A 27125-nucleotide genomic window follows, 5' to 3' on the forward strand; every position below is an offset into this window, starting at 1 on the left:
TTTTTTTGCATCTGTATTACTCAAGGTAACAAGGACAGGATCCTTCGCTTCCAAAAATCACCCTTTCCTCCCCCAATATGTCTAGTGCCTAAAAGGCACCATTAGAAAAAAGGCTCATTCTAATCCCTTTTCCTTCATTTAAAAAAGAATGCAAATGAAAGCCAGGCTCCTCGGTAGCATACATCTTTTATCCCAGCACTGCAGAAGCAGGCTGATCTCTCTGAGTTCAAGGCCCACCTGGTGTACAAAATGAGTTCCAGGACAGCCAGGGCAATTACACAGAAAAATCCTATCTTGAAAAACAAAACAACAAACAAACAAAAAGCAAATAAGTTGAGCAGATAGCTCAGCAGTTAAACTATTTGCTACTCTTGAGGTTCAATTCCCAGCACCAGGATGGCAGCTCACAACTGCCTATAATTCCTGCTCCAGGGGATTTGACATCCTCTCTTGGCCTCCAAGGGCAACAAGCAAGCACATGATGCACACACATACATGGGCGTGAAACATGCACATATATAAAATAAATAAATCTAAAAACAAAAAGTCTTTAAAAAGCAAATACTCCAGGAAGCTTGAGAATATGACGGCTGATGTTTAGGGATAGGGTAGAATTGGGTGACCTTTTCACAGGGAAATGTAACAAACAGCTTCTTACCCCACATAGGGCGCTCCCAATAATAGATGGGGATAAAGATCCCCACTGCATCTATTGCAGTGAAACAGCAAGTTTATCAGGTTTACTTACAAAGCATGGGTGAGGCGTTCCTAACAGTATCTGGGGTGACCTTAAAATAGCAACACCACCAAAGCCTCAGCCTGCTTAATGACTTCCTCAACCCAGCATAGATGGAGTCCCTCTTACAGGCAATCTTTCATACTTAAAATACACGAGCAGCTTTGGGACCATGAGACTACAGCGACTGGGGCAGAATTACTTACACCTGAGCAGGAGAGGCGTCAGGGAGTTGAGAATCTCAAGTGAGGATCTCGGGACCCTTCCTGCCCTCCTTCCAAGCCTGCACATCCACAGGCTGGCTCTTGAGGGGTGCCTGCAAGTTGTCCCAGCTGCTTCTGATAAAGAAATACTGCCTGTTCCACTTTGAAGACAGCATTCCTCAAAGTCCTTTGACTCAGAGGTAAGGTTCTGACCCAAGAGAGGATCTGATGGGCTGCTTGGGAGCTATAGCCCTGGAAGCAGACTTCAGGGAGAGAGCACAGAACAAGAAGGGTACTAAAAGGGAAGGACTTGGTTGCCATGGGTAGCTAGGGCAAGAAAAGCAGAACTCTGATATTACTAAAGTGGATCATTGTCTTGGCTACTGTATTAGTCAAGGTTCTCTAGCTTCACAGAACTTGTGGATAGTCGCTATATAATATGGGAATTTGTTATGATAATTTATAGTCTGCAGTCCAACTCCCCAACAATGGTCAGCTGTGAATGAGAAGTCCAAGGATCTAGGAGTGGCTCAGTCCCACAAGGCTAGCAGATCCAATAGATGTGCTGGCAAATAAATGCAAGCAGGCAAAGAAGAGCGAATCTTCCTTCTTCCAATGCCCTTATGTGGGTCTCCAGTAGAAGGTGTGGCTCAGATTAAAGGTGTTACCACCATTTCTGGATCTGAGATTTGTTTTGTCTCAGGCTTGCCTTGAACTCAAAGATCTCCTTGCCTTAGTCTCCTGGGATTCATAACCACTATGCCTCAAGATCTCCATGCCAAGATCCAGGTCAGAAACTTGTGTCTCCCAGCCTCAATATCTGGATCACAGGTGAGCCTTTCAATTCTGGATTGTAGTTCATTCCAGATACAGTCAAGTTGACAACCAGGAATAGTCATTACAGCTGCCTATCATCTAGAAAAAGGGTGGAATTCTATGTAGGAAAGCTGCAGAGGAGACTAGAATTCTGCTAAATGTTGGTGCTCATCCTGGTTACACATTAGAATTAACCAATGTAATTACAAACCAGGTTCAGTGGCAAATGGAGCTTGACAGCTCAATGGTTCAGTAGTCCTCCTTATTCTGAAGAAATAGATCCTAAGTCTTCTGGTAGGTGCCTAAGACCATAGATAAGATCCAGGATCCCCCTGCCTCAGCCTCTTCCAACACTGGGGTTGTAGATCTACACCGCTGTAGATGTATGCTCTAGCATGGGTATGGTGATCTAAATTCAAGTTCTCATGTTTGCATGACAAGCATTTTGTCCACAGAGCCATCTCCGCAGCCCAGCCTTTGGATTTTGTTTGTTTGTTTGTTTGTTTTCCTTCCCTCACTAAAGCATTTCCCTGGTGTCCCACCCTCATGCTCAGGGACCACTATTAAATAAAAATTACTTGAACCCAACCCTGTGATACTGTAGCAGCAGATCTGATAACCCAGGTGGCTATCAATTGGCTCACATGTAGGTAACATAAACAATATCGAAACTGGACAAAGGATAATTCTTGTTCTAAGCTGGTTGGAACAGGACAGTGTAGGATTCCAACATACTTCTCAGAATGGCATGTGATTTAAAACATGTTAATTAATTTAATTATTCCTATCCCCATCTAGCTTCAAATGAACAAGACTTGGATTATGATTTGTTTATTTACTTAGTTTTGGGGGGCTACCACTAATCTAATTTTCTAATGGCTAGACTGGCTACTTCCCCAGCTGTGCTCCCCAAATACTTGCTGCTTAAGTCTTCCAGATTATTTCTGCTCCATCAGCCTGTCCTCAGAGTCCATTTCACTTTGACACATGCTCCTGGTCCCTCACGTCTAATGGAGATTTCCTGTTCTCTCCATCTTCTCTCCTCCTCCTCTCGTGGGCCCTAACTGCAACCCTAGCCTATTCACCCAAGCCCTCCCTGGGTGGTATCATCCCTGGGCTGGAAGTCTTGGGTTCTATAAGAGAGCAGGCTGAGCAAGCCAGGGGAAGTAAGCCAGTAAGGAACATCCCTCCATGGCCTCTGCATCAGCTCCTCCTGCTTCCTGACCTGCTTGAGTTCCAGTCCTGACTTCCTTTGGTGATGAACAGCAACATGGAAGTGTAAGCTGAATAAACCATTTTTCTCCCCAACTTGCTTCTTGGTCATGATGTTTGTGCAGAAATAGAAACCCTAAGACACTCCTCTTGGGGCAACCAGATCTTGGGGTACAGAATTTAGCATTTAAATACATAGCAACACCAGACCAACCCCCAACAGTTCACTATGGTAACCGAAGCTACTGAAAATAACTACTAAGTTGGCTTTCCTTCTAGGATGCTAAAACTTTCTAGAGCTCTGTAGAGCTAGTGGCGAGTGTCCTAAATGCTATTTGATCCTGTGCTTTAAAATGGTGGGCCTTGCTGGCCATGGTGGCTTTGCCCACTGAGCCATCTCATTGGCCCCAGAACTTCCTTTCTGATGGAACTACAGTGACTATTCACCACACAGTTCTACAGCTTTTGTAAGCATAGGTATGACTGCTGCTGTTAGGACTCAGTGAAACCAGGTTAGCGCTTCCGTTGTATCTTGTATTACTTTTCTAGGTTTGCCAGTGACTGCCCTAGATTCTAACAACAAATTCAAATGGTACTAAGTGTTCTTTTTTGTTTTTTTCTTACCCAGATGTAATAAAGCATTCCCAGGACCAGAGATATTTTCCAATTAAAGAGGTAGCAAGAACTCAGAACCGTGTTCTGTTGCACTTGCAGCCCAGAGAAAAACTCACAAGCCCTTAACCACACACACACCGAAATAGAAAAATAAATTAATTAAAAAGTTCAGTTACGGGGGGCTGGAGAGATGGCTCAGCAGTTAAGAGCACTGACTGCTCTTCCAGAGGTCCTGAGTTCAACTCCCAGCAACCACATGGTGGCTCACAATCATCTGTAATAAGACCTGATGCAGTCTTCTGGTGTGTCTAAAGACAGCTACAGTGTATTCATATAAATAAATAATTCTTTAAAAAAAAAAAAGTTCAGTTACTAATGCTATTTCTTCCCACAGCCAATAACAACGTTAATGAAAATGCTTGCTGAGACCCAGCTGGCATAAGCACATTCATACCCAGCCAGCTGGACGCTGTCTCAAGAGGACAAGCTGAAGCACCAGAAGGTGAAGAAACCGATGCTATTTATGGGAACAATCTGCAGCCACCTCTCTGTCACAGGTCTGGGAGAAAAGTGATGCTCTGAGACCCGGAGAAAGCAGCTTCCGAAAGTCCGCATAAAAACCAGAGCAGGGCGGGCGGGAGGCTTGTAAACATACCTCCTCGTAGGAACTAATTACTACCTCACTGCTCATCACACATGGGGAGTCCTCAAAGAGAGCAAAGAACAGATGATGAATCCAGATTAAAAAAAATTAGGGGAACCAGTGCAACCGAAGATAAGACAAGATTGGCAGAGATTGCAGCAAATTTCCAGAGGCAGCTGAGATACTGAAAGCCAAGGCTCCAACGCTGCTTCCCACCCCTCGTTCTTATCATTTTCTTGGTCCTTAGTTGTACCGTGCAAGGTCTCCCCTCCACAGACAAGCTAATCCAGCAGATCTTAGTTGAGCATGGTCTCTATGGAAGTGAGCATATGGAAGTGTAGAGCACACGGGTCAGATTAAATTAGAATTTTGGAGGCAGCCGAGCAGTGGTGGCACATGCCTTTAATCCCAGCACTTGGGAGGCAGAGGCAGGCGGATTTCTGAGTTCAAGACCAGCCTGATCTACAGGGTGAGTTCCAGGACAGCCAGGGCTACACAGAGAAACCCTGTCTTGAAAAACAAAAACAAAAACAAACAAAACAAAACAAAACAAAAGAAAACAAAAGAACCTTGGAGGCTTTCAACATTGTCTTAGGGCTCCACTGCTGTGAACAGATACCGTGACGTGACCAAGGCAACTCTTACAAAGGAGAACATATAATCGGGGCTGGCTTACAGTTTCAGAGGTTCAGTCCATTAGCATCATGGCGGGAAGCATGGCATCATGCAGACAGGACTTAGTGCTGGAGAAGGAGCCGAGAGTTCTGCATCCTGATCTGAAGGCAGCTAGAAGGAGACTGGACTCCACACTGGGCAGAGCTTGAGCATAGGAGATCTCAAAGTCCTCCTCAACAGTGACATGATTTCTCCAACAAGGCCACACCTCCTAATATTGCCCCTTCCTGTGGGCCAAGCATTTAAACACATGGGTATATGGGAGCCATACCTATTCGATCCACCACAAGCACTATAAAATCTACACTGAAACTGAGATTTTACTAATTAAATATGAGCATTTCTGTCACTCTTGTGTTTCTCCCTTAAGGAATGACCAAGTGCAGACCCTGTTTCAAGTCATAAATTTGGGTGACTCTTTTTCTAATCACAGATGGTGGTTGTTTCAAGAGTGGAAAAGGTTTTTGAAAGCATTAAATGATCAGAGATCAGAAGAGCATGGGTTGAATCACAAAATGTAATTTAATTGGTAGAGTTCTTGTGTGGCATACACGAAACCCTGGGTTTGAGCCCCAACAGTACATAAATCCAGGCATGGTGCTGAATGGTGGTAATCCTAGAGGTTGGGATGTAGAAGCATGAGGATCAGATGTTCAAGATCATCCTTGACTACAGAGTGAGTTCAGCATTCGCCTTGGCTATCTGAGATTCTCTCTCACATACACACAAAAGGGGGATACCTGGAGAGAAGGCTTCATAGTTGTAGCATGTACTACTCAGAACTTCTATTTGAAGTATACAGCACTGTTGCAGTCGTCCCAAATGCAGTGCTCATGTCAACCATGTCAAGTGGTTCACAACTACCTGTAACTCCAACTCTAGGGAACCCAAAGCCTTTGACTTCTGTGGGCATGTACATATACATGCATACACAATTTTAAAAATAATTAAGTATTTTTAAACTCTTTTTTGCTCTCTTCTGATCTCTCCTGCCACCAGGCACACACATAATGCACATACATACATGCAGGTAAAATACTCATACATGAAAAATAAAATAAGTTCACCTAAAAAAAAAAAGAGACCTACAAGAATGTTTGGGGACATAGCTCAGTGGTAGAGCATGCATTTAGGTTTATTTGTGATATCCTTTCACCTGGAAGCCAACACAATGAGACTGAGTTTTAAAAATGGTGTACAATGGGAAAAATGCCAAGGACGAAGGGTCAGCCAGACACAGGGATGCAGCACACCATCAATGATGATGTTTGAAAAACAATTCAAGGCAGCTCTGTAGCTTAAAGAAAAATCCCATGGTCATGTGACTCCAGATACTTCTAGGAATGGTTGAATATAGTGTTTTTTGTTTTTTGTTTTTTTTTTTAATACTGTGTTTAATAAAATAGATTATGAAAGCCTCAAGAAAGTTGGCCCTGACAGGGCAGCATCTGAGTGGCTACTTCGGTATGGAGCCAAAGTACGCTACTGTGGCCACCAGAAGTGGCTACAGGACTATAACAAACTCCTAGGAGGCTCTGTAGACAGATACAAGATTCAAGCAATTGATGCCACCGATTCTTGTATCATGGACATTAGCTTGGATCACATGGTGGGCCTGGAGCATGTTGAAAAGACAACACTGTGCAACTGTTGAAGATAACTGTTTGCAGAGGCTTAGTCAACTGGAAAATTTACAAACAAGCCTATTGGAACTGGAAATAATTGCCTGTGGAAATGTCATAGACAACAGTATCATTGCTCATAGACAACAGTATCATTGTTTTGCGACATTTTAGGAACCTCAAGTATTTGTTCTTAAGTGATCTTCCTGGAATAAGAGATAAAGAATACCTCGCCCAAGTCTTTTAAGACAACACTGCCTCTCTGGAACTAAAATTAAACCTGAAGTAAAATAAATGTCTGGTTTCACTATTAAGGATCACTTGAAACTGCTGATACTAGATAGCTACACATACTACCTAATCACCATTAGAACTGTGAAAGTGATTTAGAAATGGAGAATGGATATCAGGAAGAGAATAAATAATCAAAAGTGACTCACTGGAGTTACTTAGTTGGAAGTGAGAAATTATGTACATTGAATCATTTTTAAAAATACAACATAGCATTTTAATTCTAATGTATCTGTAATGGGATCCGATGCCTTCTTCTGGTGTGCCTGAAGACAGTGACAGAATACTCAACACATATAAAATAAATAAATCTTTTTTAAAAAAAAAGTCAGAGTAGTGGTTGTTTGGGGGGAGATTTTGACTGAAAAGAGGCACGGGGAGCTTCCCGGGATAATTTAGATATATTGTATTGTAATTTGGGTGACAGTTAAATTGATCAATATATGTGTACTGTGTGTCAAAGTGCATCAAAGTGTTCTTGTGTTTGTTTGAGTTGGGCATTAATAACACAGTAACACAGGCCTGTAATATAAGCACTGAGAAGGTAGAAACAGGAAGACTAGGAATTCTAGGATTTCTGAGTTCAAGGCCAGCCTGATCTACAGAATGAGTTCCAGGACAGCCAGGGCTATACAGAGAAACCCTGTTTTAAAAACAAACAAACAAAAAATGCAAACAGTGGGGCATTAGCCCTAAAAGAGAAGACAATTCTAGCACATGTTCCTACAGGAATGAACCCGGGGGGATGTTACACTAAGTAAAATAATTCAGTGGTATCCCAAAGCGTGGCATCCATCTGGAGTAGGTAAGTTCACAGAGGTCGAGAGTGTGGAGAGTGGTGCCAAGGAGGGGGAGTTGCTAGCAGGTATAAACTTTCAATTTCGCATGACAACTTCACATGATAAGAATCTGGAAAGGGTGGTAGGGAGGCTAGTACAACAAGGTACACATACTTAACATCACCGATCCATGTACTTAAACATAGTTGAAACGGTATGTGTGCTTTTGCCACATTGGAAAAGTTCTAAAACGCACTTGCACTGGGCAAAGGTGACGTTGCCTATTTTGGACTTTGCTGGATGAGGACCCAGAAGCAATCTGACAAATGTCTACTACCTATGTGTCAAGGTCTTCATACTAAAAATATATGGAGAACATAGCCCCAAATAAATTCAAGTCCTTTTCTAACAATCACGCCTGGACTATACCTGGAATAACTAAAACTCAAAAATGGGTGGACATACCTGTGAGGGATTTTTTGCTTAATTTAATCATTTGAGATGAGATCCAGTTCTAATCTGGATCTTTGAGGTGGGAAGATCCACCTTCAATCCATATTGTTTGAGGCGGGAAGACCCACCTCTAATCTGGGCCACACCTTCTTCTGGAATCCTATAGAAAGGGCATAGAAGAAGGAAGCCTCGCTTTTGTCCTGATAGCAAGTCCATCCCTTCACTGGCATTAGGACTTACTCCTTCAGATTCCACAGTATTCTAAAGACCAGCTGAGACATCCAGCTTCATGGACGGAGTGAACAGCTGCTGGACTCTTGGGCCATCTGCTCATGGGCAGCCATTGTTGGATTGGGTGGACCACAACCTGTAAATAATTCTAATAAATTCCATGTATCTATGTATATGTATATATACACATATATATGTATAAATATATGTATAAATAAACTGTATATGAATGTGTAGCACATATAAATAATAATATAGAATACTATATAAACTATATATAATAAATTATAAAAATAATATATAAATATATCATATATATATGTGAGGGGAAACTCAGACTATGGATTACTCATCCTCCCTGCCTTCTCGGTATAACAGGGGTGTCCAGGCACCCCCTCAGGGGAGAAGCAGAATACAGGACCACATGATCCCAGCATTTTAGACACCAAAACAGGAGAATTGAGAATTCAAAGCTAGTCTGGGCTACACAATAAGACCCTGTCTGGAAAACAAAATTTTTTTAAAAAGTACAACCGATGAATCTCTTGTTTTGTGTAGCTTTGCTGAACTTATTCTAGATTTTTAGTGGATACCTTGGGCTTGTCTATTTAAAGGTGAGAACGTGCCATCTGCAAATAGAAAAAGTTATAGCTTATTTTTGTTCTTATTTGGATGACTTGTATTTATTTTTTTCTTCATTTAGTTACCCTAACTGATAGGTAGGCCACCACACCTAGCTTTAAAATATGGACACTTTGCAAACTTGCGTTTCATCCTTGCACAGAGGCCATGATAATCTCTGTCTGGTTCCAACTTTAGTATACGAGCTGCCAAAGCAAGCCCTTGTTCCTTCTTCTAAGGAAAAGAATGCAGTCTTTCACTATTAAGTACAATATTAATATAGTTATGATGTTTTAATAAACCACTACATAGGTATGAATTCTTTTAAGGGTTTTGTTGTTGTTGTTGTTGTTGTTCAATTTTATGACACACTAACACTATGTTACTGTGTCAGCCACAATGGAAATGCAAAGTTAATCCTTGCTTAACCACAAGGAATGGAAACTAGCCAAGCTTATTTAAGGACAGACAGAATTTACTAATGGTACCTTACTGAAGAAGTAGAGCTGCAGGCTCTGAGAATGGATGGAACAAGAGGACTCTTGAGGCAACAAGGATCAACGTGATGTCATAAACCTGAACCAGACAGAAAGTTCTGTGATCTCTATTACTTAGAAGAGGGGTGCCCGTGTTACTCAAGTAGTATACTGCAGAAACTGAAGTTGCCTCTGGGAATGGGTGTTCCTGTCATCAGGGCTTCCAGTGACACCATTATTAATCCTCCTTTTTTATTTTTTTCCTTCATTGCTGTGAATTAAAAGTTGGAAGGGCTGAGGGTGTAGTTCAGCAGACAAGTGCTTGCCTAGGCTCCAACTCAGCACTGCCAATCAAAGCAATGAACAACAGCCCTCTGTTCTGGAATTACAGGTGTCCATGCTGGGCTCACTGTTGGCTGAGTACAGTAAGACCTTGCATGACTATTGTATGGAACTCAAGGTCGGGATTTGGTAATGCACTTTGGGTGCATTTGGCAATTGTAACTAAGAAGAATATCCTTTTCGGCGATGATGGCAATTAAAACCTATTTTTAAAAATGACCTAAAATTAGAAATGTATATGTGAATTACTGCTTCACAAATTGGCTAAGCCACTATGTTATCATTGAAATAGCAGATGCTTTTCAATTATAGGGAGAACAATCAGTGTTTTGATCTCTAAAAACTCAAAATGTTAAATAAAAGACCAGAGTGCGTATATAGCTCAGTCATAGGATGCTATCTTAGATCATTAGAGGCTTTGGGTTTACTCCCCAGTACTGAGGGGGGAGGGGTGTTCACTTTTTATTTCCTTTTAATTTCATATTTATATTTGTATCTATTTTTATAATATATGTTTAGTTATCCAGGTACATGACTATGAAATATATAAACATGCTGGGGATTTATGCTCAAGCAGGTTTATGGCTATAGCTTGCTTCTAGGAGGGTTGGAGACCCCTGCCTCTGAATGGCTCTGGGTCTCCATAAGAGAGAAGAGAGAAGGCAGAAGGATGAGGACAGGAGGATGGGACCAGACACGACATCAGCAGCAGCATTCCACGTCCACAGTAAGAAGAGGCTGAGTTAGGGTAATGTCAGAGAAGGAACAAGTCCCAGGGGTTGTGGTAAAGAGAAGAAAGAAGCATTGACCACGGGCAACACATCGAGCTAAGGAATGGTGCAGGACTGAGAGAAGAAAAAGTCATGAGGGGGAAAAGCAGTGACTTTTGCTTTGACTAGGTTGAACCAAAGTGCCTTTGGGAACATCCAGTGATTGAGAAAGAAAAACCGGATGGCTGCCAAAAAAATTGCTTTGTAGAGAAAATCTCAAGTCCATGTTTTACAATTCTACAGTACAATACTATAAAGATGACACACTATCATAGGAAACAACAAATTTGACTTTTAAAAACATGGACACTCCTCTGGGTATGGTGGCACAAGCCTTTAAATCCCAGCGCTAGGGAGGCAGAGAGGTAGGCAGATGTCTGAGTCTGAGGCTAGCCTAGTCTATAGGGTGACTTCTGTAGCAGCCAGGGCTACACAGAGAAACTCTGTCTGAAAAACAAGACAAAACAACAACAACATTTTATCCTACTGATTGTTTATTATAATTCTTGGAAAATAAACGGGGTTCTATTTCACTGTTACTCAGTTGAGGGTCCTGCCCTTTCACCCTATTCCTCCTCCCGTGAGGGAAGGGAAACTCACCCCACTGAAAGGTTAACACCATGCTATCTCTATGTAGTGAAACCTCTATACAGAGGATGGGCAGAACAAGGACGCAGTCCTGAGCCCACTGTCCCATCAAAAAGAGTAGGTTATAAAGATAAGCCAGCACTCTGAAAGCCCATTCCCATCTGTTTCAACCAAGTGTCAAGAGATCACAGATGGTTGAAACTAAAAAGAGACAGAAGTCGAACATCAGCGAGGTCTAATACAGCACAGAAGGATTCCTTCCATTTATATCCATTGATTCCTCCACAGATCAATGTCGGATACAGTTGCACAGAGAGCAGGCATTAACTTAGCTCTCCGCAATCCCCAGTCATTCTCTCCAAGCCATTCACATCTCTGTCTGGGAGTTCTCCCGTGGGGACTTCCTGTATGTCTTCCTACTCTGATGAACTCAATGAGACTGGCTCAAGCTGCTGGGGCCCTCCCAGAGTCGGGAAGAACTAGGCTTTGCTGTAGCCTGCAGCACCCACTGGTTCCCTGGGTCCAAGAGGCCCTGGGTCAGCATGTGACTGTGCCCACAGCTGTTGTCTCTCTATCCACACCTGGATGCTTGGGGGAAGCCCTGACAGGGCAAATGACCTCCAGGCCTAGCACAGCCTTCTGTAGGAAGGAAATGTATCTTGCTTCATAAACATCCCACCCTCCTAAGAGGCTTAGCACCGCCATCCATGTTCCTTACCAGTTTCAACTCCTTGCTGGATTGGTTTCTCTCTTAGGTCTCCCATAAACACAATCCTGTCTGGACATGTGAACTGGGCATCAGATAAAAATTCCTGCTTCTTAAACCTGAAGTGGAGTAGCTACCCTTGTTGCTCTTGTTGAATCCCAAGCTGGCTCCCTACATGGGACTAGAGGACGAACAAAAGATGCTCACTGGATCTGGAGACCCCAAAAAGGAAGAAGAGGAGGAAGAATTAGTAGACCCCCACCCTCCAAACAACAGTGAGAGAGCACTGTGAGCAGTTGGAGAAGTGTATAAAGGCCTGGGAACAAGTAGAGTTGTGTGATAAGCGTGAGTTTTCCCGACAGAAGAGGATTGTACAGAGGAGCTCTTTGACTTCTTGCATGCACCCGACCACTGTGTGGCCCATGAACTCTTTTAAAAACTTGAAATAAAGCTGGGCAGGGGTGGCACACGCCTTTAATCCCAGCACTTGGGAGGCAGAGGTAGGTGGATTTCTGAGTTCGAGGCCAGCCTGGTCTACAGACTGAGTTCCAGGTCAGCCAGGGCTACACAGAGAAACCCTGTCTCGAAAAACCAAAAAGAAGGAGAAGAAGAAGAAGGAGAAGGAGAAGGAGAAGGAGAAGAAGAAGAAGAAACCATGTCTCGACAAAACTGAAAAAGATAAGAAAGTCTTTCCTTCACTCCAACAGCTCTGATGCCGGAGGTTCTGGTACCATGATCGTCAGCAGACCATTGTCAAGACCTCCATCAGCATGCTACCCATACATCTTTTCTCTGCATTAAAGGTCAAGCCTGAGGTATGTCTTCTGTCACCGTGGCTTATTCACCCTGACTTGTTGCTATCTGACTTGTCCCCAGGATTCCATGCTTTGTGGTCCCAGAACAGACTCTGTTATTGGTGGCCTTTCGGACCCTTCCCTGATTGGCCCCCTTAGCATGAAAAATAGCAGACCAACATGTCCATTTCTCCCTATCTTTTGTCCATTTACCTGCTAAGTCTGAGGCTAATACTGAAGATGTCAGCCCTACGTCCTTATATCATCCCTTACTTAATGCCTCACTGTCCCCTGTATTTTTTAGACCCCTGCCACTAACCCTACAAGCCCTATAGGGACAGACTACCGTGTCAAAATGTCCTCAAAATTACCACCCCCCTTCACACAATGTCACTCCAGTTGTTTGTCTCATTTCCCACATCAGGGACACCAATGTCCTTCCCAAACTCATCTTCAGTTTTGTTGGATCCTACCAGCTACTTGGCCAAGTGTTGCTCAAATTCCTTCCCACAGGCAAACAGACCCCCCCTGCCTAAGGTTCTGTTGACAAACCCAGGTACAGCTTCGCCAGAGTTCACTCTGTGAAACCAAGGAGTTTATTGGGCTTACTTATAAAGCAAAGGGTGAGAAGTTACTTACAGGTCTGTGGGCACTCCACCCACAAAGGGCCACAATAGAAAGGGAAATGTTGTTTGTGAAGCTGCCCAGATGGAGCCTCCTTCCCTAGTCCTGTCCTCCAGATAGGAGGTGACTGAATTTCATGAGCTAAGTAAATAATCCAATAGGGCTATAGGCAGAAAAAAACGGTCACTTGTTAGAGGAACAGCTACTCTTTTTTTTTTTTTTTTTTGGTTTTTCGAGACAGGGTTTCTCTATGTAGCCCTGGCTGTCCTGGAACTCACTCTGTAGACCAGGCTGGCCTCGAACTCAGAAATCCACCTGCCTCTGCCTCCCAAGTGCTGGGATTAAAGGCGTGCACTACCACCATCTGGCTGGAACAGCTACTCTTGAAAAGCCAAGTTCCAACCTAAATCACAGCAAAGGTCCATGCCACAGCATAACAGTGATGCTCTATTTAAAAGACTTACTGTTCAAAAGAGAAAGTAGTATGATCCAACGGTTCTACACCAGCTAAATTTCCATTTTTGTATAAAGGCAAACAAAACACAGTAGAAAGCCAGATACAACAACATGTGCCTATGATCCCAGTACTGTGGAGGCAGAGACAGGAGGATCCCTGGGCTGGCTGGCCAGCCTAGCCAAATCAATGATACACAACTTCAATGATATCAAAAAGTAAGATGGAGACATCTAGACCCCTAGAGTCTACGCTCATGTGCATATGCACCTGTACACACACACACACACACACACACACACACACACACACACACACACACATACTTTTTAAAAAAGAATTATTTGTCTATTTTATGCATGAGTACAATGTAGCTGTCTTCAGACACACCAGAAGAGGGCATCTGATCCCATTACAGATGGTTGTGAGCCACCATGTGGTTGCTGGGAATTAAACTCAGGACTTCAGGAATTGCAGTCAGCGTTCTTAACCACTGAGCCATCTCTCCAGCACCCCACCGCCCCCTAATTTAAAAAAAAAAAACAGCTTCAAACATGTATAAGTTTATGCTGAAACACTTCTTGAAGTCTAGCCAATGAAGAAATCCCAGGATAAAACTAAAGGATGCAGAAAATACAGCCCATCATGAAATCTCGAGCCATGTAAGTCTAGAAATAAGGCAAACCAGTTACAGACAACATGAATTGGGACCCACATAGTTATACAAGAAAGATTATTATCTGCTAAGCAAACTGAGGTGGATTTCTGTGTGGTGATGCAGCTCAGATGAGCCTTAGAACCTACAGAGAGAAAGAGACAGTCATTCAATGGAATGGCTCAGCATGAGGGTACCAGAGCCTGTCCCCATCTCTGCACTGGAGCGATGCTCCAGGGAGCAAAGTGGGAGCCTGTGCAGGGGGAGGAGATGTGAAGCAGTAACAGGGGCTCAGAGTAGTGTCTGGGTCAGAGTCGGACGAGGAGAGTCTCGTCAGAGCCTGGGCAGAATGGACATCCCAAGGGAACGTATCCTGGGCTGGAGCAAGACAGTTGGAGCACAGGGAAGAGAAAGTCTTAGAAGGCAACATAAAAAAGTTTTTTGTTTTGTTTTGTTTTTATGAGCTGGGTGGGTGTTGACGACTGTGTGAGGCCCTGGCTCCAGTCTCTATCACTGCATTTTTTTTTATAAGTTTCTGCTTTTTATTTTCCATTATTCTTAAACTATGTGACCAATTTTAAAAATATCCTTTGATCTGAAAATGAAGCTCAGTCAGTAGAGTGCTATCCTGCATGAAGCATGTGTGGTGGCACAGACCCCTAATTTGGGCACGAGAGGCCAAAGAAGGAGGAGCCAAAGTTCAAGCTCATCCTCTACTTGACAGTGAGTTCGAATCTACCCAGAGATACATGAGATTCTTTCTAAATTAAAAAAAAAAAATGTTTTAACTCACCAGATACTTTTTCCTCCTTGATATTACAGATAACTACCTTGGGAAAAACAATATATCTAAGGTCTTGCTTGATACACATATATAGAAATGCAAATATCACACTAATAGTCTTGCTTCCCTTATACATAATTTTAGGTGTGCCAGCATGGAGATTTGTTATGATTTCAGAAGCATTTCAAAACAACTTCAAGGATATAGAAGAGAGATTGTACCTATAGAACCTGAGACCTCCTAGGCCACCTCAGCTTGTCATGTCAAGTCACCTTGTCCTTGCTGCTACTTGTAGGCACACGAAGCTTAGTCACTGTGTGAACTTTCAGAATTTCATGGTTGAGTGTTGGAACCAACTTTTAAATTCATTTGATTTCACACTTGTTATTGTCTTCTTTTTTGTGGTGCGAGGCATCAAACCCAAGGCCTGTGCATGCTAGACAAGCACTCCACCCGCTAAGCCACATTCCTAGCCCCGTCTCGAGCCTTTCAAGCTACCTTGCCACTCGCACACAGAGGAGCCTTCAGGCTGCCTCAAGCTCAGGTTGCTTCATTTCCTGTCTTCTGAGAAGCCCCAGTTGCAAGAGCTATAGCTGGGGAAGCTGATGCCAAATTAAAGGCATGCACATTAGAATCGAGACACAGCATAGCCAGAAGTGCACTTACTAAATGCATTAGGCAAGCAGACTGACCTATTTCTCCAGCTCGTACTCATCTTCTGGAAGGGAGGCCTCTCTGGTCTTCAGTCTTCCTGTAGCTGAATGTGGGACATTTTTACATGCTTTTCTTCTATACCTAATGAGAGCAGATTCTAAGACATGGAGAGAAAGATACATTGGGTGAGAATAATGGTTCGGTGGGCCCAGAGTTTTTAATCGGTGGTAGTACCACCAATTCATTTTGTACCTGTAGTAGTTCCAAACTCTGATCCAAACTGATCTGATTGGAAAGATTTTTTTTTAAATTATTAATCTTTGATGAAAAACAAACAAAACAAAACAATATAGTAATGTGAAAGAACATATCCAGGTGTATAGTCAGGGTTCTTAGAGTAACAGAACTCATAGAATGAATCTCTCTCAGAGCCTCTACTTGACAGGCCAGAAGGGGAAAGCTGAGTCCAGGATGGGCAGCATTCTGATTGGGTTGAGAGCTAAGTGCCAGAGTGCCGGGAGAAGAGAAGGCCTTCTTTAGGAGTTTTGAGTTGTGGCTCTTTTAGGTGAAGATTTTCCCCAGGGCGGTCTCTAATGAAGCAGTTCTCTGAGATGACCTTTGCTTGTTCATATTACCTTATTCAGGGGTGGAGTTGGATGCATAGGCTTTATTTGAGGTGAACTGAATTATATAATTTTGGAGAAGGGCTTGAGAATATCCATGAGGGAGGATCATTGGTTGAAGGCTGAAGGTATTGAGATGCCTCCTGAGCCTGGAGATGCATTCCAGGTGCTATGCTACTGGGACTGGGTACCTGTAGTTTCCTTAGTTGCAGGTCCCAGAGCAGCCATTAGAGGCAGGGAGGGAGCAGCCCCACTCCTGCCATCTCAGATCTCTGAGATTCCTGGAGTTTGGGCACACTCCACCTCACCAGTTCATATGCCTGTCTGGTGGCATTGTGGTGGCCCACAGGATTATGAGCCTATGCCACCACACCTGGCTTCAATGTATTTCTGTGCTCTCATCACGTATGATTGACAAATGAAGTAAAATATGTCATTCACAATGACATCAAAACAAACAGATGTTTAGGAACAAGTTTAACAAAAGCAGCGCAAGATGCTTATGTTGAAAAGCTATGAGACCTCATTGAAAGGAACCGGGAACCAAATAAACAGAAAGGCTTCCCATGCTCAGGAATCAGATGACCAGATAGTGTTAGGGTGTCACAACTCCAGATTTCTATGTATACAGTGAAATTCCTATAAATATGACAGCAGCGACAGCCACAGCTTTTTTTTTTTTTGTCTCTGTCGTGTGAATTTTGGTTTCTTTAAAAACCCAGTTACATTATATGAATATGGTTTTGTTCTAATCCCAAGTCTGGGATATAGGACTGCTTCAGAATGCCCAAAAGCCTCTAACTATGATGGTCTCCTGCTCTAGGAGGGATGTGAATTTTGCCAGTTGCCAATAGTTTATGTTTGGAATTCTGGGGACTCTTGAGAGGTATAAATACAAGAGCTCTGAGAGGCCCTGGGGCAGCTCCTCCTCCTCCTGATGTGCTCCCCACTGAGAATTGCTGACAAATGCTGGTTCCTGCTGCTGCTTTTCCTATTTACAGATTGCTGGTTGAAGATACTCTGACAAGAGATTGGACTTGCCCCAAGGAACATGATGCCCTTAATCAGTAAGAAACAGTCTAAAGAGGGCTATACCCCTTTCCCTCTAACCTTATTTCTCTCCTACCTAGTGTTGGGGGGTTTGGAAGGGGGGAAGATAATAGAACCCAATAAAGGAGCCTAAAAAAGGAGGGCAACATTCCTCTTTGTTCTTTTCAGAAATTGGTGAGTTGCTCCTAACATTTATAGAGAAATACAAGACTCAGAATAGCCAAAACTATCTAGAAAATGTAAAAACCTATGAAACCTGTCAGAAAGCTTAGGTATCTAAGGGAGCTTGATTCTCCAGTACTCCATAAATAAGGTATGGTGGTACATGCATGTAGTTCCCTCATTCTGGAGGTGCAAGCAAGAGAGTCAGAAGTTTAAGGTCATCCTCATCCACATGGTGAGTTTGCAGTCAGCATGGGACACCTTTACCCTGCAGGAGAGAGATTATTATTTTAAAAGACATTTTTAAAGACAATCTTATATAGCTAGATATTAACAGAATGGAACTGGGTGGACAGAAAGCCCCCTCAGTTCCTGTTAGCTGATTTTCAACAGGGTGTTACAGCCAGCAGGGGCAATGGTTCTCAACCTTCCTAATGCTTCAACCCTGACTTTTTAATACAGTTCCTCCTGTTGCAGTCACACTCAACCATAAAATTATTTTCATGGCTACTTTATAATTTTGCTTATATATAACTATATATAGTGGTCATAATGTAAATATCTGATGCACAGGATATCTGATATGCCGTCCCTTGAAGTGGTCTTTCAGTGGTCTTTCAACTCCCCAAAGCTGGTTGAGAAACACTGACCAGGGGAGAGACTTGTCTTTTTAACAAATAAATGGTGTTGGTCAAGTAGATAGTAACTTCCAGAATAATGGATTTGCACCATCTCATGGTATATACAACCCAATGGATCATGGTTCTTACCCCATAAAACTCTCAGAACAAAATAGGAATAATCATTATGATGTTGAATAAGGGAATAATGTCTTAGATATGGCATCAGAAACCCAAGTAACAGAAACCATCCAGGTAGAGTTGCACATACCCATCATCACGGGCTGTGGGAAGTGGAATGGTCAGGAGTTCAAGGTCTTCCTCAGCATTGACGTAGCACGTTGAAGGCCAACCTGGACTGCGTGGAACCTTGACTCAAAATGAGAAATAAAACACCGGAGTTGGGAAGAACATGGCTCAGTGATAAGAATGCTTTGGAATCCCAGAACCCATATAAAAACCCAAATACACAGCCTTGTATTTGCAACCAAGAGGCTGTGAGGGTGAAGACAGAGCACACACCACATACATACAAGTTCACAAAAGGAAAACAAAAACCAGCTGGAGCTCCAGGTGGTTGTGCAGCACCCGACAAGGTGCTAGAACAGAACGTGGGTCCTCTGGAAGCCATATGTACTCCTAACCACTGAGCAATCTCTCCAGCACCCCTTCCCTTAAAAGACTGTCATTGGGCTGGGTGGTACATGCCCTTAATCCCAGAAGGCAGGCAGGTGGATCTCTTAGCCAGACTTTTGGCTACTTTGTGGGTTCCTTTTCCTTCCACCTTTCTCCACCCCTCTTCTTCCATCCTTCTAACCCCGTAAACACTAGGTAGGAGATAAGAAAGGGCAGAGGAGACAGTATCATCAGGCTTCCTGCTGACTAGGGGCATCAAGCTCCTTGGGGCCAGTTTAGTCTTTGCGGTCAGGATAGCTAAATTCTTCTTATTGCCTCTTTGCATACGACTACTTGGCAAATCAAATCCAACCACTAGCCGAGTAAAGAAGAGCTGCCAACAGCCAGTCCCTGACAGTTCAGGTGACTATTATCCAACCCACTGCGGGGACAAGACAGCCTTGAAAGAGCCCATTTTCTCTGTTTGAGCTGTACCGTCAACCTTCGCCTTGTCTGTACCCATCTCTTCTGTCTTTTAGGCCTTTGGACTCAGAAAGAGTTACAGCACCAGTTTTCCTGGGCTTCAGCTTTCACGTGGCAGAGGGTGGCTTTTGTGGTGATATAAGCCAATCCCTAGAAGTCTCATGACAGACAGATAGACAGGTATATAGATTGAGTCTATTGGTTCTATATTGAGAATATTGGTTCCATTTCTCCAGAGAACCCTAACAGATACACACTGGGTTCCCAATTTTCTCATCCCTACTTCTGAATATATTGTTAGTTTTTCATTTATATATGAATATAAAGCTACCCATCCCTCTCTCTCTCTTTTTTTTTAAATATGGAAAGCTTCACGAATTTGCATGTCATCCTTGCACAGGGGCCATGCTAATCTTCTCTGTATCGTTCCAATTTTAGTATGTGTGCTGCCGAAGCGAGCACACCCATCTCTTTCTTTTCCTTTGCTTCTTATTTATTTATCTTTGTGCTGGGGATAGAACTCAGGTCTCACGCGATCTAAGCACTTGTTTTTCTACAGAGCTATACCCGCAGATACCATTCACTACTGCTTTTAATGTTTTCAGTTTCTCTCGGTTTGTTTGTTTGTTTTTGTTTTACTGTCATTTTCAAACAAATCTCAGGGACTAGTCTAGTGTTGAAATGCTTTTTTCCTCCTAGAACAAGATCTCGGATTTCCAAATGGATGAGATGTTTTTACTAATGGACTTAGTAGACGCAGAAACCATCAGAACATCACTCAGATAAGACTGCAAGTCTGCCTATTGTTAAAACGGCATATGTCTGTTTACAAAGCTGACAGGACTAACTTGTGATGAGAGAGCAAACAGAAGTCTTTTGTGGCAGGCTAAGCTGTTGCATAAGTTTAACAGTCACAGAGTGAAGGCCTAGGACAACGTACAGGATAAACAAACCCAGTTCCTCTACTCTTACACAACAACCACCGGAAGAAAGACTTTGATGACCAAATGTTGGGGTTTTCTCCCACAGACAACAAGCAAGCAATCCTGCCTGGACCAGTTATCCTCTGGTTCTGTTGTGTCCTGACTCTGCTCTGACCCCACAGGCTCAGTCCCCCAAACGGCTATCCTCCCCAGTTCAACACCAAGCTGTGCCCCAGGCTGTTTGTTTCCTTTGTGCTTCTGACAGGCTTTAAGCCAAGGCTCCTACAACCCCGTTCTCAGCTTCTGTTAGTCTGCTGGAGTGGCTCTTAGAACTCAGGGGACCATTTAGGATTACTGGTTCATTCCAAAAGTACCTATCAGACGCCTTGATGTGTTGGCTAATGTTCACAATCCCAGCGCTTGGGAGGCAGGAGAACTGCCACGAGCAGGAAGTTGACTCGGGCTACATAATGAGTTCCATGCCAGTCAGCGTTACAGAACAAGACTCTGCCTCAAGAACCAATGAATAGGGGTGGGGGCAATGACTCCTCGTCGCTCTCGCAGAGGATCTGGGTTTGGTTCTCAGCACCCACAAGGCAGCTTACAACTGCCTGTAACTCCAGCTCCAGGGGATCCTGGCCTCTAAGTGTACCTCTACCCACACACAGATGCACACATGTCCACATAACTTAAAACTAATAAAAGTAAACATTTAAAACAAAAAGTACATACAAATAAAAATGAAGGAACTGTTGAGGTGGCTCAGTGAGATAAGACACTTTCTGCTAAGACACACAAGCTCAGTTCAATCTTATGGACTCAGTAGAAGGAGAGAACCAACTCCAACAAGCTGTCCTCTCTGACCATTCAGACACACACCCAAGCATGTGTATGCACATAAGTAAACAATAGAACACCAGTGAAAAATATTAGAAAGGCTGCTGGTGTCATTTGGTGGTACAGCGCTGGCCTAGCATGACCAAGGTCTGGGCTCAATCCCCAGCCCCATAAAGCAAAACAAAAATGAAGAAACCAAAGGCTCCTGCTAAATAGCACCACATTAAAATGGGGGTAAAGCATGGAGGAAAAGAGGCAGAGCCTCCATACCATTTCCACCCCTCAGAATCTCCATGTTGGTCAGCCACTTGGAAGTTCTCCAAACTCTGTCCTCTCGGGGGGGGGGGGGGGGGGGGGGGGGGGGGGGGGGGGTTATGGAGGCATGTTGCACCTGCATGCATGTCTGTTCACCATGTGGAGGCCAGCAGAGGGCATTAGATCCCCTGGGACTGGCGTTACAGATGGTTTTCAGTAGCCATGAGGGTTCTGGGAATGGAATCCGGGTCCTCTGAAGGAGCAGTCACTGCTCTTTTAGCCGATGAGCCATCTCTCCCAGCCCATCACTGATACGCTTAGTGCCTATTTGTATTTCTCCACTCTCAAGTGGATATTTTCACGTTTTGCCTTCTTCACATCTGCACCACCAGAACATGTTATTTTAGGACTTAAGAGTATGACAGACGTTAAGAGATGATGAGAATAGACAAAACCAATTACAAATAGGTTATATCAAAACTTATTTGGCCAAGGTTAGGGGCAGGGGTGGAGACTTCAGAAAGCAAGTGAGCTCGATGTGAAACAGACTTCTCCAGAGACAGGCTTCATTGAGCAGCACCTTTAATTGGCAGGAAGGCTATTTAACCTTTGGCTATTTAAATCTTTGGGTGGTGAGTGTACATCATTGGTGCAGGCTGGGGAGCTGGAGATGCCTCATTTGCATAAGGAGGAGTTCCAGGTGCTGCTAGAAATGACTTTATAAGGGGAAAGGAAGTTGAACTTGGCTTCCCGGCTACATGACCTCCTTTGATGGGTCAAAGGTGGGGGCATGAGTGTATGTATGTGGGACGTGAGGATGATCCTACTCCTGCTGATCTCAGGACAAGATTTCCAGGCTTTGAATACACTTCGATCCTACTCTTGCTCCAGGTCTGCTTCCAGCACTCCATGGCTCCCCTGGCCCCACAAATGAATAAATTTGTAAAAAAATATATTTGATAGTAAATGTTGGGCGCTGTTGGGCGCTGACCAACACCAGCCACGTAAACTCTGTACATCTGCATAATGCCAGCCACATAGGCATGTTTACTCTGCACACCTGCGTATGCTTACCTTTCCTGCTGCACCCTCTCCAAATGGGTGACGCAGTGGTCAGCAGACACTGCTGAGCCAATCAGGCATCGACACATCCACAAAATAGGGTTTATAAGCCGACCGCTCCAGAGGGCGGGGTCCTTCTCTCGCTTCAAACTTGGGCGCTCCTAATAAAGTGTGGTTGAGAAGAATCCTGCTGTTGTCGTCGTCCTTCCTGCTGGCAAGTGATCGCGACAAGTAAAAGTGTAAAATCCAACATGAAGCTACACAGCTGATGTCCTGGTTCATTTGACCAGCTTGACACAGCCTAGAGTCCTGAAAGTCTCAACTGAGTAATTGTGTAGATCAGATAGACCCGTGGGCATATCTGTAGGGCTTGTCTTAATTATTCATTGATGCAGGAGGGTCTAGCCCACTGTGGGCAGCACCATCCCTAGAAAGCTAGTTAAGCCTGAATCTATGAGAGCTAGCCAGTAAGCAGTACCCATCTATTGTTTCTGCCTCAAGTTCCTGCCCTGCTCTCCCTCAGTGATGGATTTGTGATCCAGGAGAGAAAGCTAAATAAATACTTCCCTCCCCTAAATGGTGTTTTAGCACAGAAACAAAAGGAAACTAGTCCTGGGGTGTGGCTCATTAATGGGTCAGATTGTTAATGGGTTAGCCTACTATTCCTCCTTCCCATGGCAGGGACCAAGATGCCATGTCAGTCCTGGGCTATTTTCTCGAGACTTGTTAAGTATGCAACAGGAAATGAAGTTGCGGGCTGGCGAGATGGCTCAGTGGGTAAGAGCACTGACTGCTCTTCCAAAGGTCCTGAGTTCAGATCCCAGCAACCACATGGTGGCTCACAACCATCCATAATGAGATCTGACGCCCCCTTCTGGTGCATCTGAAGACAGCTACAGTGAATTACGCTGGAGTGAGCGGGGGCCAGAGAGAGCAGGGCCGGCAGAGGTCCTGAGTTCAGTTCCGAGCAGCCACACACATGATGGCTCACGGCCATCTGTACAGCTACAGTGTACTCATACACATAAAAATAAATAAAATAAATCTTTAAGAAAAAAATGAAAATGAAGTTGCATCTCTAAAGCCACTTTCAGATCATTTTTGTATTACATCCCAATGGAATATAATAGTAATTAATGATCTGGCATTGTTCGTTTAAATTCAAATGCTAAATGTATTCCCTTCAAATCTAGTGAGGTAATAGTTTGAGTAGTTCTACTGCTTCCGATGGTTTTCTAGTGGATGTATTGTCTCTACATGCAGTGTTCTAATGGACGTATTGTATCTACATGTGGCACCTGTGAGGAGGCAAACAAACAAAAGGCACAGCAAACATCGACAGGGTCCCTGAGGTGGCTCAGTGGGTTAAGAGTACTAACTGCTCTCCCGAAGGTCCTGAGTTCAAACCCCAGCAACCACATGGTGGCTCACAACCACCCATAATGAGATCTGTCACCCTCTTTTGGTGTGTCTGAAGACAGCTACAGTGTACTTATGAATACTAATAAATAAATCTTTAAAAAAACAAAAACAAAAAACTCAAGATGGGCAGATGGCTGTGTGGGGCAATGGGCAGAGAGTTGGATGCTCCTGCTGAGCTACGAGCATGAGTATAAGGGGCTCCTGAGTCTGCGCAGAACATATCCAGACACAAAGTTCTCAGCACAAAGGATATTTATTACCCTGGAAGGGTGGGTGGGGGTGGGAATGGGTGTCAGGCTCTGGATCTGACAAAGACAGCAGCAAGTGTTTCTGCAGGAGTGGGTTTTTAAGGAGGAAAAAGGAGAAGTCTGTGTTTGGATGAGTTGGTAAGTCCTGATTGGACCTGTTAGCTAGTGTAGCCAAAATATGGATTTTGATTACTGGACCTTGGTTTTTTAGTCAGGCATAGGGAAGTGGCCAAATAAGGGACCAGACCTTGGGAATTAGCTTTAGGATTGTAAAGTAGTGATTTAGCAAGTAAGGGGGGGGGGCAATACCTTTCAGCAGCATGTTTACAATGTTTGGGTCTGTTAGAGAGCCCTTTGATGAGGTTGGGTCAGAGACAGGGCAAAGGTTAGTCCTCAGAATTTTGATGTGTGGAGCCCGCTGGGAGGCTGTAGCTCCCCTGAGTACTGTCTAAGGCCAAAGACCTGAGATCTACATAGCGTGTACCTTTAAGAACAAAGAGTGGGAGTGGCCGGGGATGAGGAAATACAGATAAAACACAAGAGATGCTTTTCTACTTCTGGAAGTAGGCGGAGAGAGGATACAAACGAGAAGTCTGTATTAAGGCACCAATACAGGGTTTGTTTTGTGCATGCAGTGCTAGCCGGGGGCTCTTGGAAACAAAGGCCCTGCCTGATTTTTCCTCTGGTCCACCGAGTCAGGACTTTCTTCGGTGAACCCACATTCAGGCTTACGCCAGGGCTATGTTGGCCTCCCACCCTCCTTTTCATGGCATGCCAAGGACACTCGCAGAAGGCATTCACAGGGTTTAACAATAGCAGAGGTGAACGCAAGGTGCCTACCGGTCTCTTAGAAGTTCCAAAGAACTTTTATTGTAAGGTGCAAGTTCTGGTTTGTGAAAAAGGTTTTGGGTAACAGGAGACTGTTAGCAAAAATCTGAGCTTTTTAAAGTTACATTTAAAAACTTTGTGTGTGTGCGTGTGTTGTGTATGTGTGTGTGTGGCACATGTATTGTGTGGGAAAACAGGGATCAGAGAAGTTGATTCTTTTAACTTCTACCATGTAGATCCCGGGGAGCAAACTCGGGTCACCAGGCTTGGTGGCAGGCACCTTTACTCTCTGATCTATCTTCTTGACCCTTTAAAATAAACAAACATGCTAGGCCAATGCTCTACTGCTAAGCTATGTATCTAGGCCCTGGACTGAGGGCATATACATTTTCCAGATGCGTCTGAATTCTACTTAATGCAGTGCTGAGAACTGAACCCAGGACCCCATGCATGCTCAGGAAATGCTCTACCGTTGAACTACAGCCCCAACCCTAACACTTGACCTTAATTTAATAAACTAGCAAGGGCTCCATCCATTATCTTCCATCTGCTCATTCTTGAGAGGTGCCAGCCCAAGAATGGCTCTAGTCCACACTCCATTCCCACTGGCCATTGTTGTAAAATGTCTTCTCTAATTATGCAGAGGAACTCTGGTCCAGAAGTGATCCCTGTGGGATGTTCAGTGTAGAGTGGAAGGGCATGGGCCCTCGAGTCAGGCGGATTGGCTCAGAAATCAAAAATCTTAATGTAAGACTCCAGAGATATCATTTGTAGTTGTGGTAGAAGAAACAAAGGCACAAACGGCATCACCGCGAACTAATAAACCTTGGCAGAACCTTGAAGCAGCTGGGGACCTAAGAAAGAAATGTGGTTATTCTACAGGATCCCAAGAAACAGGAGGCCAATGAGTGAGTCAAAAAAGCCATTAGGGTTGGAAGCGTAGCTTAGAGCGCTGATGGGAGGGGAGAGTGTGGTTTCAACAGATATTTACCATGAGCTAACCACTGTTCTAGACATAAGCACACCACGGAAACCAAATGAAGTGACTGTACTCATTATTACAGTAATCCACCTTGAAGATAGTGACCTACAGAGCAAAGTTATGAGTCTTACAAAGATATGCTTTGGCAGACAGATTTAAAAGAAGGGAGCCACAGATAGAAGCACGGCAGGGGGTTGTTTTTCCTTATAAGTCCTGCTGTGCAACTTGACTTAAAGTTTTAAATTTTTACATCAACTGTTTTTTGAGCTGTATGGTAGGATTTTTTGTTTTGTTTTTCTAGTTTGAGACAAGTTGTCACTATGTCACTCAGGCTGGCCTTGAACATAAGATCCTCTTGTCTAAACCTCCAGTTACAATGGGGACTACAGGGGTGTACCTTTATAGCCAATACTGCTCCCCTATTCCCCCTGTGTGTGCATGCATGTGTGTGTGTGTGTGTGTGTGTGTGTGTGTGTGTGTGTGTGTGTGTGTGAGATGACTGAACCTAGGTATCTGCATATGCTAGTCAAGTATTCTACCACCGAATTCCTTCAGTACCTCAAATTATGTATTATGGGAGTACTTGGCAGGAAGTGGGCATGTGGGTGGCCATTTCCTCCTGTATATTTTCCCATGTTATATCTTGAAGCTAATGATCTTCACCCTGAGACATCCATCATTGGGGCTGGCCTGAGCAGACCAGGTGACTTCTCTTTGCCTGTTTCTCTCCATCTGACGCAAAGATGCTCATGTGAAATTCCTCCATGTCCTAGAGGGACAGGATGTGGGAACTCTGCAAGGACTTTGAACTCCTTGGAAGAACACTAGTCAGGACATGGGGTGGAACTTGGTAGATGATGTGCCAATCAGAGGTGAGGCCAATGCAGCAGTCTCTACCATTTCGAAGGAGCCCAGACAGCAAATCACGACCCAGTTTCCACTTGAATGATACTGTGTCATTAGTTGTTGGTGGTCTTTAAATTACTCACTGGTGGAAAGACAGGGTACTTTGCTATCCTGACTGGATTATTGCCACAGAAGATTTCGCACGTAGGGCATGTAGTCCCTTGGTCAAGGGTAGACTCCAAAGGACGATACAAGGGCAATTATGGATTATAAAAGAAAGAAATTAGATAACTGTCTGGGGTTGGAATGTAATAAGTAGGAAAATACTTAAAATGTCTGCATAACAGAACAAAGAAGATTGCTGACCGTAATGGGGAATGCACGCGGGCGCTCCTGTCTGTGCCCATGCATAGACAAATACAGAG

General features: G+C 43.8%; 1 protein-coding gene, 2 non-coding genes and 2 pseudogenes across 4 annotated transcripts in view; 2 read left to right on the forward strand and 3 right to left on the reverse strand.

Moving 5' to 3' along the window:
- The window catches only part of Cpd (carboxypeptidase D), an 88559-nt gene extending 79144 nt beyond the window's left edge, over positions 1 to 9415 (reverse strand). The window contains exon 1 of one of the 2 annotated variants that reach the window (XM_031355087.1): positions 9386 to 9415. Coding sequence is in view for 1 of the 2 variants with exons in the window: in XM_031355086.1 (XP_031210946.1) it covers positions 8174 to 8275 (102 nt within the window). In the remaining variant the exon portion in view is untranslated. Of the gene's footprint in view, positions 1 to 8173; positions 8291 to 9385 lie in introns of those variants that run through there. The other variant, XM_031355086.1, reaches the window with a different exon arrangement.
- LOC116077140 lies at positions 4930 to 6811 on the forward strand (annotated as a pseudogene).
- Positions 9016 to 9119, reverse strand: LOC116079371. The gene has a single exon (XR_004113933.1). It is a non-coding gene; the product is annotated as a U6 spliceosomal RNA (small nuclear RNA).
- A 2539-nt stretch (positions 9416 to 11954) lies between the features above and the next one.
- LOC116078492 lies at positions 11955 to 12215 on the forward strand (annotated as a pseudogene).
- A 7437-nt stretch (positions 12216 to 19652) lies between these two features.
- On the reverse strand, positions 19653 to 19759 carry LOC116079319. The gene has a single exon (XR_004113892.1). It is a non-coding gene; the product is annotated as a U6 spliceosomal RNA (small nuclear RNA).
- Positions 19760 to 27125: the final 7366 nt, after the last annotated feature.

The sequence above is a fragment of the Mastomys coucha genome, unplaced genomic scaffold, assembly GCF_008632895.1.
Source record: "Mastomys coucha isolate ucsf_1 unplaced genomic scaffold, UCSF_Mcou_1 pScaffold5, whole genome shotgun sequence".
Taxonomy (NCBI): domain Eukaryota; kingdom Metazoa; phylum Chordata; class Mammalia; order Rodentia; family Muridae; genus Mastomys; species Mastomys coucha.